Raw genomic sequence first — 16,160 nt, 5'->3', positions numbered from 1 at the left:
AGCAAACTCCCTCTGACAAAAGGGAAAGCTTGTCAGCCCATGAATAAAGCTCCCTGCTAGGAGAAACAAAGGGATAGGTCTCCTGCCATGGACTTACCTTAACTGAAACAGGCTGTATGTTCCCTTGAGGACTCAGGTCCTCAAGGTGGCTGGTGGCTCCGCTCTGTCCCTGGATGCCTCCAGCATCACAGTTGCTTTTCTTTCTGCTCCTTATCCCCACGAGCTCAGGAACAGGCTGTCCATTTTCAGCCAGACCTCACAGAGATGTCCCAGAGGGAGTTTTTCTCTTGCAGGCTTGGGAGAATTCAGGCTGCTGGAAGGAAAAAAACTTGTAAATGCCTCCGCTGTGGGCTGCCTCAATGGTACTAGACACTGGAGCTTCCACGTGAAGGAGCAAACCCTTAAACACCCTCTATCCAGGGAAGAAGCTTTGATCAAACCTCTGGCTCATTGTGAAAGACCAATTGGTAGGAAACCCACTTCTGGCACCTATAGAACTACTTATATTTACTTGGTTGATTGTTTTAAATGACAAAAGAACTTTTCTTGGTCCCTACTTGTCATTAAGCTGTCTCTGGCTTCTTTGGGGGAGCATTTGCATGGGTTAACCGCAACACCCGCCAGGTCTGTGCCTGACCAGCCTGGCCAAACTCTGCAGCATTAGGGCAGGTGCAGCCTGCAGCAGGGAAGGAAATCTCAGCTACCCAAAGATCACAGTGAGGCGAGGAGCTGCAGAGAGAGCAAGGAAGGCATCTGAGTGTCCTGGACAGGAGAGCATCACCTGTGAAGTTAGGATTGCCTGCTTAGGACCAGGACAGGAAGAGTTTGGAGAAGGGTGGTTGGAGAGAAGGGAGAAGGCTGAGTAATGGCCAAGTTAACCCTTTGCATGCTGGCATTTTCCAGGTGGTGAGCCAAATGACTGCACGGGAAGATGTATATAACACATGTCTGCAGTCTCCAAAGGGTTATTAAGTGTGCAATAATGGCCATGAAACTTGGCTTCCTCCACGTATATTTAAAATTGAAAAAAAAAAACCCACAAGTTTCAGAGGGGGAGAGGGCTTGTTTCCTAGAAACTGCAGGGCCAAATCCACTCTCTATGATGGTGAGAGGAGGAGAAACAGCCCCCCACACGAGCTGGGGGCAGGGGGGAAATGCAATCACCACAACAGGACCACAGCCCCCTCCTGCCACATGCATTATGCTTATCAGTAACAACTTCAAGGCATTTCTGAAAAGCCCATGGTGTTAAATTAATAAAGAAAGCCTGTGTCTCACTAGAGCTTTGGGATTTGGATTCAATAAAAACACTGCTGGTCCTAGGACAGTTTCCTCTTTTGTTGTGTGGGTACCTCTTGGGGCTTGTCCCTTGCTCCCGGCTCCAGCCCTTGCCAACACCAAGGCCTGCCTGTGATGTTGCCCCCGTTGTGGGGTGTTGCAGGCTCTTGGGCCCCTGCCCAGATGCTCTGCAACTCTGCGATGCTCAGCAGGGACTAGCCCTACCCTGATGCAGTCCATGCTGGCCAGCCCAGTCACTGAGAGAGTCCTTCCATGCAGTTAGACTTCTCTTTATTAGTGCCCATCTTCCCCCTCACTATTAAATTTATTTTTTCTCTGTATTGCTATTATTTTTTTTGGCAGAGGACTTTGGAAGGTGGGAGAAAGGATCTACTAAAAAGTTAAGCAAATCTAAGCCCCCTCATCAAACCTTTTTGGGGGAAGAGACGATGCACCACCTTTGATCCCTTAGCAAATGAAGACGGCTGGTGGTCTGGGTTTAAACATGACTGTTTGGGTCTCAGGCCAGATTTGGCAGTTCACAAATCAAACTGCCTCTTGGTTCTCAGGAGTGGAGGATTGCCACGGGTGGAAGACGTGTGGGGGAGCGGCTCCCCAGAGCTGCTGTGCCAGCCAGGGCCCTGGCCTTGGAGGAAGGCACTGAAATTTTTGGTTCACAACAGGTTCAGGAGAGAAATTCAGGATCTGAGGTTTTGTTTTAACCATGTAATGTTACACTATTGACATACAGCAAGGCAGTCAGTTCCAAACTGAGTTTTTGTCTCACTTGAATGGGTTCTAGGCCTGTCCTTTTGCTTTGGTAACTTCTTGTTAGAGAGCAGACTGAGCCTTGAAAGAGACAGGAAAACACAGAGCTGTTAAATCTCACCTGATCTCATGTTAAGAAAGCAAATTTGAGCTATGGGTCCTGGTTTGCCCAGACTTTGTCTGCTGGGAGCTGGTCGCAGGTCCTCAGTTTCACTCTTGCTGCTGACTGCTGGTGACATCCTCCAAGTGCCACTGTACTGGAGAGACAATGAGCTTCACTGAGACCGCAGTAGGAGGTGGGACATCTGCGTGCACTCATGCCTGTACGGTGTTGCAGAGGCCCTGTGTGGGGTAGGTCTTTCCGAGATCTACGCCAGCCTGCCACGTGCCACAGGGTGTACCTCGATGCCCAGGAAGAGCACAGCCAGCAGGGCGACGGGCTGGAGGCAGCTCTAATATTCTGGCTCTCAAACAGCCTCTTTACTTGTTCACAGGAGCAGATCTCAAAGAAAACATGGTTCTTGTTGCCTGTCCAATGCCTGAAAGAGAGAAAATGGTGTTAACCCACTCATCTCTCTTACCAGTCCTTTTCCTAGATTCAGTCAGCCCTTTTCTTAGCACTACCCCAGTTGCCTGCCCTCTCAGGGATGAGCATCCAAATCTAATTCCCCTTGCTTGCAACTTGGAGCCATTACCACTGTCAGTACAACTCTGGACAATTCTTGTGTAGGTGCTGCACTGAGATCTGCCGGAGTCATTCACACTGTTTTATGGGTCTTCCTTTGAATTCTTATACAATTTCAGTAACAAAGTTGCAGATTTTTGCAGAAGTTTAAACTCTAGGACACTGCCCTGCTGGGCAACAGCAGTTTAAAGCTGCTAACGCATTGGGTCTTTATTGCTTTCTGTGACTCAGCCACGCCAGGAGCACAGGATCTGATCCAAAGCCCACCGAAGACAGCGGAAATCTTTCTACTCTTGGAAATCACCCTACTGCTCTCAACAACCCCTGGACCAAGCTGACTTTTCCTGACCCCTGGGCAGCTGAAGACATGCAGGATGAGACCCAACCATCAGCTAGGAAGGGAGCTCTTGCAGCTGCAGGATCTCAGTGAAAATGGGAATTGGTTGCACCTGGGTGAGGATGTGAGTGTCCTCTGCACACAGAGGGAAAGGGAGCTGGCAGATAGTTTCCTCCTTTCTCTCCCAAACAGCCCTCTTAACTAGCTTGAACAACCTGTCCTCCCTGCTTTAAGTTAGCATCCCCCTCTTGTCCACCACTGTAAAAATAATTTTTTATATCTCCTGAGCTTTATGCACTCATTTCTTGTTTTCATCCATGTGATGAGTGCTTCCAGGAACATGCAAGAGCATTGCCTAAAATCTTTGTGCGCTCCTATATTGCCAACCCCATTTTTTCCTGGTCTTCTGAGTCCTGGGATCAGTATTTCAGGTGGCGGTGGCAAAGGCTGCAGGAAATGAAGGAACGGGTGAATTTTTCAAGACAGCTTCTGCAGCAGTGTCTCAATTCTTTTAGTAATGAAGAAAAGGATATGCAGAAAACGCGACGGAGATGACCACCAGTTGGCTGCTTTTTGTCAGCCCTCCCATGCCTCAGGCTAGGGTATTTCCAACGGCTTCCTGGGCACCAAACCAGTTGCAGGCCTGGGAGAACTGGTCGCAGAAATGCCCACTGCAGGGCACGGGGAAGGGGGGCACCGGCTCTGGCGGGGGGGGGGGGGGTGTGTCTGTCCGCCTGCCCGCGCGCGGGGCAGGAGAGGGCGCCCCCTGCCGGCCGCCCCCACCCACGTGCACCCCTCCCCGCGCAGCCCAACCCTCCGCCCAGCTCGTTCAGCTCGCAGCCAATGGGGAAGAGAGGGGCGTGGCCCGGTGAGTGCCCGCGCCAATGAGAGCGCGGGGCCGCGGGGAGGGGCGTGGCCGGGCGCCCACCACGCCGGGGCTGTCGGCGGCGCTGATTACTTTTTCCGAGGGCGGGGAGGGCTCAGTCCGGCCCGGGCTCCCGCTGCCGCCGCCTCCGCTCCGCGCTGGGCCCCGCCGCTGCCATAAGATGTTTGACGGCTGCCTCCTGCCTCTCGTGTTTCCCTGCCTGCTGCTTTGGGGACTGGACGCCGGCACAGGTAGCTTTTCCCTCCCCTGGCTCCCCGCGCCCGGCATCCCCTTCCCCGGCGGCGCTGACAGCCCTCGCCGCGGGCAGCCCCGCGCCGCGGGTCCGGCGGGGCGGGCGGTGGGCGCCGGCCCTGGGCGGCAGCATGCCGGCGCAGACCGCAGGGCATGCACCGGATCCCCTGCGTGGCCGCGGTCCCAGTCTGCAGGATGAATTGCTCCAGGCTTTTGTATTTTCTTTTCCTGTCCTCTCGCTGCTGCTGCTGTAACGTTTCATGTGGAAAGCTGCTGACTGTCCTTGGCTGCGGCTTCGGCTTGCTCTGCTTTTCCCCTTCTCCCTGCAGATTTTTATTGGGGTTGGTGAAATGCGATGCTTGTGTCTGAGCTATATATTTTTTTAATGATACAAGTAGCTTTAGCATTTGCTTTATTCCTCTCTTCCCTGCACATTTTTGTCTCTAATATATGCGTGTATATATATATATAGAGAGAGAGAGAAATAAATCCCTTTCCTCCGCTGGCTCCATTGTCTCTGCAGCCTGTTCACAATTTCCAGTGCATGAGTATCTGCGCTGAAATCCGAGCGCAGGGCTGTCCTCGCCCCGGCAGGACGGGGCGTCCCCGAGGGGACGGGAGGGGGGGGGACGGGGGCTGGCGGGGCGCAGGCCCCCGGCCGCCCCGTCGGGCCGCGGGACCGGCCCGCGGGGGTGCGAGCGCCTGAGCCTCTCTCCTTCTCGCCTGCAGCTGGCGGAGCGGAGCTGGAAGTGGTGATCCCGGAGCGAGTGGTGCTGGAGAAGATCCACCTGCTGCCGCCCGCCCTGCGAGGTGATCGCGGCGGCCCCCGGCGCCGGCGGGCGCTGCCGCGGCAGCGGGCGGCGGCGGCGGAGGCCCTGCTGCTCCGCCTGCCCGCCGCCGGCGCCGAACTCTACCTGCACCTCCGCCGCGACCTGCGCTTCCTCGCCCGGGGCTTCGTGGTGGAGCAGCGGCGCGGGGAGGCGCGGCGGACGCCCAGCCCCCGGCGGCCCCCGGAGGAGCGGCTCTGCTTCTACACGGGACACGTGTTGAACCGCAGCGACTCCTTCGCCTCCCTCAGCACCTGCGCCGGGCTGGTACTGCCACCCCGACCCGCCTCCCCTCAGCGCGGGCCGCTTCCCCGACCGTCCCCCCGGGCTGCGGCGAGTTTCTCCGCCGCCCCCGCGAGGCTTTTCCTGTCAGCCGCGGCTCCGCTCCCTGCCCGACCCACCCCCGCCCCGCTCCGCTCCCTGCCCGGCGGAGGCGGGAAGCGGCCGTTGGGCCGTGCCCACACCTCGCCTCAGCGCCGCGCACCTCCTGCTCGCTGTCCTGCCTGTCCCCTCGCCTCCCCGGGCCCTGGCGACCCTCTCCGGTGTCCCCCGTGAAGACTTTCCTGTCAGCCTTGGCTCCGTGCGCCGGGAGCTGCCCCCAGCCGCCCTGCCCGGCGGAGGCGGGAAGCGGCCGTTGAGCCGTGCCCACACCTCACCTCGGCGCCATGCACCTCCTGCCTGCTTCCCCGCTGTCCTGCTCGTCCCCTCACCTTCCGGGCCCTGGCGAGCATCGCGGCTGTCCCAGTGTGGGTCTGCGGTCTGCCCCGGCTCTCCGCTGGGGGAGCTGCCCCAGCTTCAGCCATGCCTGAGGGGCCTCGGGCCTCAGCTACAGCATGTCCGCTGCGGATGGGCGGCCGGGGCTGAGGATGCTGTGGAGGAGCGTCCTGGCTGATGGACCGTCTCTTGTCACTATACCTCTGCATCTATCTGGCTGGTGGCTGGGTCCCACTGGGAGAGATTTGGTCACCTGCCTGCCTGGCTCACTCTGCCAGCAGCTGTGCATGGCCTCAGCAGTACAGCCTGGGGACAGCAGGCTCTTCTTCAGCTGGCCCTTTCCACCCAGCTGGTGCAATTGGTGTTGGTGTGTGAGGGTGTTTTGTGGGAGCTGTGGTGTAGGGCCACCCGGTACTCTGGCATGGTTGGAGGAACCATCCCTCTCAGGGATACTTTTCACACCTCAGGTGTCAGGGTTTCTCTGCCTGAGGTTGCAGTGTTTTCAGGTGGCTTCACAGGGCCAGGGCTCTCCTCTGAGCGTCCTGGTAAGAAGAGGTGGTCTTGCGTGGAACATCCTTTCTGTTTCTCAGTGGGCAAGACTTAGACACTTAAGATGATGGCTAGTTTGTAATTATTGTTGATATCCTGAAACTACTTCAGAAAGTCACCGAGGTGTTAAGCATAGACTCCCAGTACATGGTCCTGGGATGTGTGCTTAACTTCTCAGTACAGACCTTGTGATGGAGATTTGGTCTTAAACTTTGCAGTAAGAAGCACTGCATGTGCTCTGCAGTTGGGGCTCTGTCCTTCCACCCTGAACCATATGAGGGCGCTGTGCCTCAGGTTTAAAAAAAAAAAAAAAAGGCTCTGAGATGCTGTGTTTGAGTGGCACTGTAAATTGAGCTGTATACCACTGAGGGCTTTCTCAGAGTTTAAAACTGATATCTCTGGTTCAAGCTTTAAATCACTAACAGCTCTACGCTTTTGTCACTAGGCACGTTTTGTTAATCCTGTTCATGAAGTGCTGGGCTTCCAAAGCTACCTACTCCAGCAGAGCTGAAAAGCACAAACAGGCAGAGAAGGAACCTTTTTAAAAAGAGGAATGTAGTTGTAGGCACAGTATTAACTGCCTGAGATCAGGGAATGGAGGAGGGGGAGTGAAAAAGATTGGCGATATTCCCAGTAGAAAAGTTGGAAAAGAAACAGGACTTGTTAGTCTTTGTTCATTACTCCGCAAATATAAGCTGCAATATTGCAATATTTGTTTGTATCACGTGAATTCTAAGCAACAACTAAACTGACCTAACTGAGCTAGATGAACTTGGGATCAAAAAGTGATCGGTGTCAAAGCTACTCGTTTGTGGCACCCTTTGGGGACCATAGCCCATACTGCCACATGTTTAAGTGGCAGTGTTGGTAAAGCTCGGCTTGCCTTTGCCTGTGGATCTGATCCTGGGAGTGCTGAGAGTGGTGTGGGCAGATGTGTTGAGAGATATATTTCTGCGTGTTGGGGTACTCTTTTTGTATTAGAGGAATCCATTCATTTACTCTTCATTCAGATAATCACCAGGAACGGGAAAAGGGCTAAGAGCAGGCACATGATACATGTAAGCAAGTTAAGGTTTATAATGCCCTTGTGAACTGAAAACTAGAGAACAGAAGACTCAAGTGTCTTTAGGATCAACCCAAACTTAAGATGAACCTCATTAACTTTTGAAATGGTTTCATTAAATTGATCCACATCACCATGTAGATAGACCTTATTATTCTAGCTAAATGGACATTTTGGCTTCTTAAATCTATTCTTAAACATGAAACATATCAGATTTTAGCCCACTTACGGTTTTTACACAGCCTTTTGCAGTGGTCGTGCTAAATTAGCATACTTGTAGTGAAAGCTGTGCAATTTAGTAGTAAGATGTTTTCTGGGATCAGAGGAATTAAGAGTTTGCTTCAAATTATCTAGGAAGTCTTGAATCTGCCATGAGTGGAACTGAGATCAGGTGACTCCAGAGCCCAAATTTTTTGCCTCCTAGTCTGGCAATTTAAAATACCAAGACCATCACTACAGTGGGTCTTGTATTTTCCCACTGCTTCCTTAAGCCCTGTTTGCAGCGGAAAGAATAAAGCTTTGCCCTCAGCAGCAGCAGCACAGCCTCGCAGGTGGGGATATGGACGAGGCCTGCACGCTGAACTAGAAGACCTTGGTAGTGGAAACCTTGCAGCCTGTTTATCCTGGCATTTTCCTCCTGAGTAGTGCTAGTGCTGCAGTGGGAGATTTCCTGAAAACTCCAGTATGGGAGTGCTTGTTAGACTTGAACTGGATGATCAGGACATCTCATTCAGAAAAGCTGGTTGCTAAGAAGTAGAGTAGGTAATAATACTGTATCCTGATCTCCAGCTGACTTAGACTTTGTGTAATCATATTCCTCAACTATGCCATAAATCACACAAAAAGTGATATAAAATGATCACGGCAAGTGGAGTTCTAATAAAAACAAAATCCCTGACACAGTGGCATGAAAACTGAGCTACAACCAGACCAAGCAATTGCTTCCTGGTAAAGATATCAGATTCCCAGTGTGGCATCTAAAGGTTATGTTTTGTTTTTTAAACTCTGCTCGCAGATGCTGCCGTTAACCAGTATGTGGTCTGTTGTAGTTTCCTCCTACCGCTTGCGATTGCATCAAGAAGGGTGGCCATACTCTTGTAGCTACAGCAGGCCATAGCATGTTTAGGACTGGTGTACCTAAGGTCTCATCTGCACAGTTAAAGTACCGCATGTGAGGATATTCCAATTTGTTCCTCTTGACAACCTGGGAACTGCAGTGTAGACAAGAGGTACTATGTTCCTGGAAAGTGCTACTGCCTTCAACTTGGTAGGACTGCATCCTCTCTGGGGAATGCAGTTGTGTAAACACTTGGATTCTGACCACACCGCAGGACTGGTCTGTCCTTTCCTGGTGCTGGGAGACACAGGCAGGAGCAAAATTCTGTAGCTCTTCTGGCCAATGCTAGAATACAGGAAGTTGCCTCTTCTTTGGAAAGTTCCAGCTTTGTGTAAGGCCATGGTGTGTGTTACCTTGAGTTGAGTTGTGTAGTGGACTAAAGTCTCTGCTTTTGAGATCAGTTCCTAGATGATGTATGTTAGGTCTCTCTCCAGCAAGGAAATTCCAGTTCGCTTGATACAACTCAGAACTACTTAGCCATTGCTTTCAGGTGCAATTTCACAGTTACGTTTTGACTATTGCTCTCAGTGTGCTGCCCTTACCCTCTCTAGCAAAGTTTGGCAGAGCAGTGTTACCTTCTGTAGAGCTTTTTCAAATGAAGCCTGGAGAGCACAGTAGAGGAGGCCCTTTCAGCACCACATATTTGTGCTGTGACTGCAATGATGCTTTTTCTGAGTCCTAGCAGGGCTTTTCAGTCCTGCGGACCCAAGATAAGAGAGATAGGCAGGGTCCTGTGCCCTTTGAGAAGACTAATTTCCTGGTTTTACAAGGCAAAATGCTGCCTCAAGCTTTCTGCAAAATTTGGGACTCCCAAAGGCTTCATTTAATATATTAATTTTTTACTTTTTTTTGGTACTAGGGTCACTTTCACATGTTGAAGTGCTGGACTGCTATGCAGTCAGTTGGACTGCAACGTCTGTACCTTAAAACTGGCGTAGGCTTTTCAATATTCTTGTACCTAAATTTTTGAAACAGTTACAGTTTTAAGAGGGTCACAGGTTCATGTTAAAATGAGCATTAGGTTTTGACTTACAAATGAACTTGAAAACTCTTGTCTGTTCAGAAACCATATCTGAAAGCTGAAAATCACTGGGATGACTTTAGAGGCAGAGGTTTAATTCTAAGTAACTTCTCTTCCGTTTTGAAATCTGGAATCTTTGATTTTGGGTTCAGGACTGCTCCTTGGCCAGTCTCTAGTTAAAGTGGATTGTCCTTCTTGGCTGAGGTAAGAGAAGAGCTTGTGGATTCCTCCTGTTCAGGCTTGTTCATATAAAGTTTTCACACTACACCATAAGAAATGCATGCTGGAAGTTGGGAAACCTTAAACATTTTGCAGTGTTGTCTCATACAATCTATGCAGAGAAGAAAAGGGCTTCTTTTCTTCCAAGCTTCATGTACATTTACCTTTGTTAAACCTCATGCAACTCCTGGTGGACAGATCTTCCAGCTTGTTAAAATATTTCTGAATGGTGGCTCTTCATTCTGGTGTGTCCCTTTCACTTGGTATCATCCACAAACTTTGTGAAGGTGTAGAAATAGACAAGCTTTGGCAAGTATGGGCAAGGAGAGACGATAGAGCATCCATCTGAACTCTGTGTCAGCCAAGTGTTTCCTTTTTTCAGGAAGGTTGGGGCAGAGGTGCTGTAAGTCTGCTGGAGGTGATAAGGGAAAATGCTGATTTTTATAAAGTCCCGAGTGTGTATTTGGGTACTAAAGGTTAAATGCCAGAAATTTATTTCCTAGTTAGCTGCAGTACCTGGGAAATTCTGCCCTTGCTATTGCCCACATTGCTGTTCACAAGTGATGTTGTGGTGCCAGATACAAACACTGTTTGGATGCATAGCTTTTTCTAGGGTCTCGGAACTCCCACTGATTTTCAGGTGGGTGTAAGTGCCTACACAGGAACTGGATGTCTGAGTGTGGTTTTGGATCCAATATGGAAGGCCAGTCAGGGCAAAGAGAACTGAGTAGGTTGGACTACAGCCTCCAGGGAATGAGCAATCTCAAAGGACTCCTAGTGCAATGGTAAATCTGCATTGTCCTTGGGAAAAGAGAAGAATACAGAATAGGCCACAGTCTATTGGTTTTAAACCTGACTGTAGTTACCTAGGGGAGAGCGACTGATAAAGATGGGCACTTCCCCTGATGGTTTGTCCTGTTTCTTAGGTACTTTAAATTGGTGAATTGTCACTTTGAAGGTGAGGGCCTTTCTTCGTTGACTGTAGAGAGAGATGATGCCTGGTTTAGAGCAGATGCCTGCAGCTTGCTGAGCTCAGTCTCTGTCCAGTGGTAGTGAGTGTTTTCTGTGTGCAACAGGGTGGTGCTGCCCTTCAGGTGACTGCAAGAGCCTCTGCTGTTATGTGAAGCAGGGCAGTGGAGGCATGCTAGGATTATAAGATGATACAATTTCCCCTGAGGAAACCTTCAGCTCTGCTGAATTCCCTTGTCTGGGAGAGGAGCTGTCTGGCATTCATCCATAGCTGGTCCATGAGCTGAAAAGTTAAATCTCTTAAAATTACTGTACTCCGTTTCTTTGTGGTGGGATTTTTCTTTCCCCTTCCACAGTGGACAAAAGGGAGAGCATGTTGTGGTTTCCTTGTTTTAGCAGACTCGGAGGCTGGGGCAGGCTGGGACAGAGGTGCAGTCAGACATTCCTAGGTATGATCTGCTTTCATAACTGAGTGTAAACCTGAAATGACACTAGAGCAAGACCTAATTTAAAGCTTTTGTTTTAAATTTGCTTGAATTGCACTTGTAAATAATAACTAACTTAAAGCTGAAGCATGGTTAATAAGGACAGGGCTAAAAGCCACGTGTAGTTTATTAAACTGTATTTGTGTTGTTTTTTGTTCATCACTTCAAATATTAACTTCCTTTTAACTTTGAGGAAATGGTTAAACTAAGATTTACAGTGTAATGGTTGAGAAATTGGGAAGGGAATGGAATTTGTCAGATGTTTAAAACTGTTCTCTTTTCAGCATGTTCATATGTATGTAACTAATGAACACTTAGGAGCAAAAGAAAAATCTGTTAAAGATTCAGCATTTCACAGATATCATTCAAAGATGTTGTGAAAATAAAAAGAGCTGGAAAAACAGTGTAACTGTTGGAGAGTATTAATGTGTGGGAAGGTCCAGAACCACGTGCAGACAACACTGAAGATTTGGATTCCTGTCCCGAGTTAGCCCTTGAGCTGTTGTAGCTCCACCAGTACTACCAGGGGACAGAGACAGAATAGTGAAGCCAGCGAAGCAGGGCCATGTGATTACAAATGCTATTTGAGTGCCAGCACTAACAGTCCCATTGTTACGGTTGTAATTTTAGTGATACGGTGTGAGGACCTTTCTCCTTTCTCTGCTGTCATTTAGCCGAAGAAAAGCTCCAGTGACAAGGAAGATAATGTGTGGAAGAAGAGTGAACCACTGGTAGTACAAGAGTAGATTAGAGAGTGAGCAGATTGCTCAAGTGACCAATGTATGTGTAAAACTCTGGATAAAAGTATGTGAGAGTATTTTGGTGGTTTGAAGAACAGGGCCTTTTTTGCTAGTGAGCAATGTTGAGCTGACTTCTAAATTAAGGATATGAAATATCCGTAATATGAAAGATATAGCCACCGTTAAGCACAGTGGTGAGTGGGGCTGTAGTGGGAAGTGTGGATTATTGTTTATTTTAATAAACTTGTCAGTTTGGTTGTCTGCCTTTTGAGGCTGAAATCATTTCAGCCTTTCCTGTTAGCTGAGCTGCATGATTCTGTCAGCTATATGGCCCTGTCATACTAACTGTAAAATCCAGGTTAGATTAATAATGCAGATGATGATGAACTTCTGTGCCCCTATGAATTTTTGGGCTCCTGATGACTTCTGTGTCTCAGGTGCTCTGGGATGGTGGGGCTGAGCAGCAGCTGCTTTCCTGGACACTGAGTGATACTGGGGTCTGGCACAGCGGCAGGTTCTGTTCATACGGGCTCTCACAGTGAAAGAAGCATGAGAGGGAGTATCCCAGCTTTTGATATGCATCTCCCCAGGCAAATGTGAATTGGCAGATCCAAAGCATTTTATTTAATTGGAATGATTTCCAGAGATGTGGGAAAAATAGCTCTGACAGTTACATGGTCTTCTGTTTTACTTCTTTGTCTTCAAAATCCAGCTTTCTGCAGTCCCTGAACATCATACAGACTAGAGAAGAAAAGCATAGAGTATTTGTCTAGTGCTGATGTCTGATATCTCATGCTGAGATTTGCACAGTATAGTATCTGGTAGTTGGAGGGTTTGAGGGAAGCAACATGAGGAATGCATTTCTTGCAGAAAAAGCAAAATAATGACCAGAGTATTCAGGTTACCAGGTCCAAAAGATCTCATCTGGGCCAACAGGTTTGAGGACTCTTTAGAACCTAACTGGCAAGTTTGGGGAAAATTTTAACTCCCTAGGAATACTTTACAGGCCTGATCCTGCAAATCCTTCCTGCTTGAAACTCTACTTGGCTTGTCAGATTAAACTGGAGATTGCTTCTTAACCTATTCCAGGGTGAAGACGCATGGCTCTTTCCCTCCATAGGTTTCACAATTCCAAACCAAATGTGAAACATAAGTCCTTTCCAATGGTTTAAATTATTTTCACACTTGATGCCAGAAAGTTGGGATAGTGTCGGGTGGTGATGAAACTGACTACTTCTTACATATTTTTGGCACCAACAAAAATGGTTGGCAGTCTTTCAGGAGCTCTGGTGTGGCTTTTAGTACCATGGTACCAGATTTACAACCCTTCTTCTAAATAATTAAAACTTATATTAAAAAAGGGGGCTGGGGCTACCTCCCAGCTGGAAGATTGGAACAAGGAGGGGAAGTAGTGGAGAGCATCGTAAAGGAAGCTGGAAGAATAAGTCACTAGAGCTTTTGCTGTCTCTGAAACAATTCTAACAAAGCCCAACTTGTAATTTAAATGAAGAGGCAGCCCTTTTGGAAACTCCAGGGCAGAGTGGGTCTTGTAAACTGGTATGCATTCTGTGGGGCCAAGAAATAATGTCAATTTTTCCTAAAAAATGGAAGCCCTTCTGGGAGGTATCAAGGCATTTTATACTTAATCAGTATTGACCTTGGGGCAAGGTTTCTTTTGAAAGACCCCAAAAGAGGCGTCTCCTGTCCCTTTAGAGACAGGGGACTAATTGTTACTGTCGTCTTTGCAGCCATGGCAAATAGAGAGACTGATTTTTATATTTTTTTTTTCTCCAAGTGCACTTTTGAAATTAGTGACCCTTTCTGAGAGATTATGTTTTCCCTTGAATGTTGTTCAGTTAGTATGGCTGTCAAAAGAGGAGAGTTCTCATTTCTATTAGCAGAAATTTCTCTTGCTGGAAATACTAGGCCAAAGGGATTTCCTGGGTGTACGTGAAGACTGAATTTGGCAGGGAGGTGTGGAAATGTACAATATACAGTATGTATGTAATGTATATTATAAATCATATTAGTACAGTCAGCTGTTGAATATATAGTATTTGCATGTACGTGCAGAGCATTTATTTGGATGGTTGCCTGGCTGGCACAGAACACGGGGTGGGGAGTGGGGGGGAAGTCTGGTCTCTCTTTATATGTATAGAATGGGTGTTACAGGCATGCAACCTAGCAGGACCCCTTTGTAAGCTCCTTTACCTATAAGATGTACCATAGGCACAATCTGATGCCTCCTGGCAGGCCAAATGAGGCCTTCTGTTGCTAGCAGAAAGGATCAGACCTAGAGAGTTTTCTCGGGGCTATATGGTAAAGAGCTGTATTTCGAGACCTTTAATTGCAATACAAATAATCATTGGGTTAGTACAATGAAAAGTAAGAAAGAAACCCTCATTGTACCTACTCACTTTCTCCAATGTGTTATAACCTCAGTGTTGATTACTAAACCTGGAGGCTTTGTTAAGTTTTAAGGTGATATCTTTGCTTTCACTGTCTTCATGCCAGAAAAGGAGTGGAAAAGGCATAAAAGAACCTTAAAAACCCTGGGTTGCAAGCAGAGGAGGGCTTTCCTGTGGCAGAAGCTGCCTTCCAAAGATGTTCTTGCCAGCCCTGTTGTAAGGTCTGGACTTGGTGCAAGACAGACAGGGGTTTAGTGCTCTGACCTGTAGCCTATGGAGGCTACTGTTATTTAAACAGGGTCTTTGCCTTCCTTGTGTTTTACTTGTTCCAGGGATGGTGGAAAATCTCGTGACTGGGAAGGTACAACTGTCCATTCCTAGCTTGAGCTCTGAAACCCAACCCATGGCTTGCAGGGAGAGCAGTGCTTACTGTGTGACCCCTATTGTAGTCAAGAAGAGGTATTTGATCCCCACACCAAAAAAATGTAGGTGTCTCTACAAGTCATACTTAGGACATCAATTCACTTAGTGTTGTTTGCAACACTGATACACACAGGCGGTGTCCTGTTTGCAGGCAATCTCACCTCTTTGCTCTACTGAGATAGTAAATGCCATTTAATAACAATGCAGTTCCAGCTGGCAATTAGAAAGGTGATTATGAAAGGATTTTTGTTAATAGAATTTATTCATCCTCATGTGAGCTGAGCATCTCAAGACATATGTATTTAGGCTTCCAGCTAGAGTGATGCTCTTGCTGGAGGGAGAGAAAGAAGGGAAAGGAAAGGTGTTGACAAGAACCCCCACCTTTTCTTTGTACATGTACAGTGCACAATGTTTCTAAATAGTGCTCAGTGATACAAAAAATAAATATGAGAAGCAGATGAAGTTCTTTAGTCTGCATGATGCAGACTGAACATGATCATAATCACTTTTCATTTCCTCACGCTGTAAATAATGATTGCAGCGAAATGGTCTAGGTTCAGACTGCATTGATAGACAAGGTCAGGATACCAAACTGATGGGGTGTTTTTTTGTTCTCTTTTGTGGACAGGTTGGCTATATCCAAATTGGATCAGAGCACATGCTAATACAACCAGTGAATACATCAGAGACCTCATTTAGTGGAAAAGAACACTTCATCAGGCGAAGACGATCCACTAAATCAAGCCATCCCATGAAGTCACACATTCCTGATGAGCACTGCAAGGTCGTAGCAGGTGAGCTTGAAGTGGCTCAAGAGAGCAGCCATGAATATGCAATTATATTTTTAACTGTTGTTCTGCCAGATATGTCTGTATTTTGTAATTCAAGCATTTAGGCAGCTGGAGCTAGTGAAAAATGACATGCATTAATGAATCCTTCTGCTACTTCAAGCAGGAGTCACATCACAAGTATAAAAATTGTTAGGATATATGCTGTAACATTCAATTTGTGAGATCATAAACTTGATGATGGGTCAGAGTAAATTTCTGCTTTAACCATGCAATGTGACCACTGCTCAGGAAGGTATTCGCAATGTTTTTAGCAAAGGCCCAAATTTTGAAACTGTAGTCAGTGGTAAGGTGTGCTCTTTCATCTTGCCTTTCTACTAGGGTTGTGCCAAGTCAGCATGGATAGAATGGTGATACTTGCATTTCAGAATGTGGAAAGCGTCAACGTGGATACTTTCTTATAATTTAATCAGAAGTATCATCTGTGGAGTCCAGCTCCAGGGATCCAGCTCATAATAGGATGAAAAGATATCTGGAGAGGGGAAGAGATGCATAGTTTCTTTTGTAAAACAACTTGCTTTCTTTTTCAGCTTCTCATATGTCATCATTTTTACTTCTGTCTAGCAGAGCACACGATCCATAATAGAGTGTA

The 16,160-nt window shown here is 47.9% G+C and overlaps 1 protein-coding gene across 2 annotated transcripts in view; it reads left to right on the top strand.

Annotated features, from left to right (window-relative positions):
• Window positions 1-4,058: 4,058 nt before the first annotated feature.
• The window catches only part of ADAMTS17 (ADAM metallopeptidase with thrombospondin type 1 motif 17), a 198,485-nt gene continuing 186,383 nt past the window's right edge, over window positions 4,059-16,160 (top strand). For both annotated transcript variants that reach the window (XM_049811684.1, XM_049811685.1), the window contains exons 1-3: window positions 4,059-4,184; window positions 4,915-5,279; window positions 15,349-15,514. In XM_049811684.1, the coding sequence (XP_049667641.1) occupies window positions 4,115-4,184; window positions 4,915-5,279; window positions 15,349-15,514 (601 nt within the window). In that variant the 5' untranslated portion in view covers window positions 4,059-4,114. The remainder of the gene's footprint in view (window positions 4,185-4,914; window positions 5,280-15,348; window positions 15,515-16,160) is intronic.

Source organism: Accipiter gentilis, chromosome 10 (genome assembly GCF_929443795.1).
Source record: "Accipiter gentilis chromosome 10, bAccGen1.1, whole genome shotgun sequence".
Classification (NCBI taxonomy): domain Eukaryota; kingdom Metazoa; phylum Chordata; class Aves; order Accipitriformes; family Accipitridae; genus Astur; species Astur gentilis.
Note: the sequence above shows the minus strand (reverse complement) of the source record. Positions and strands in the feature narration are given on the sequence as shown.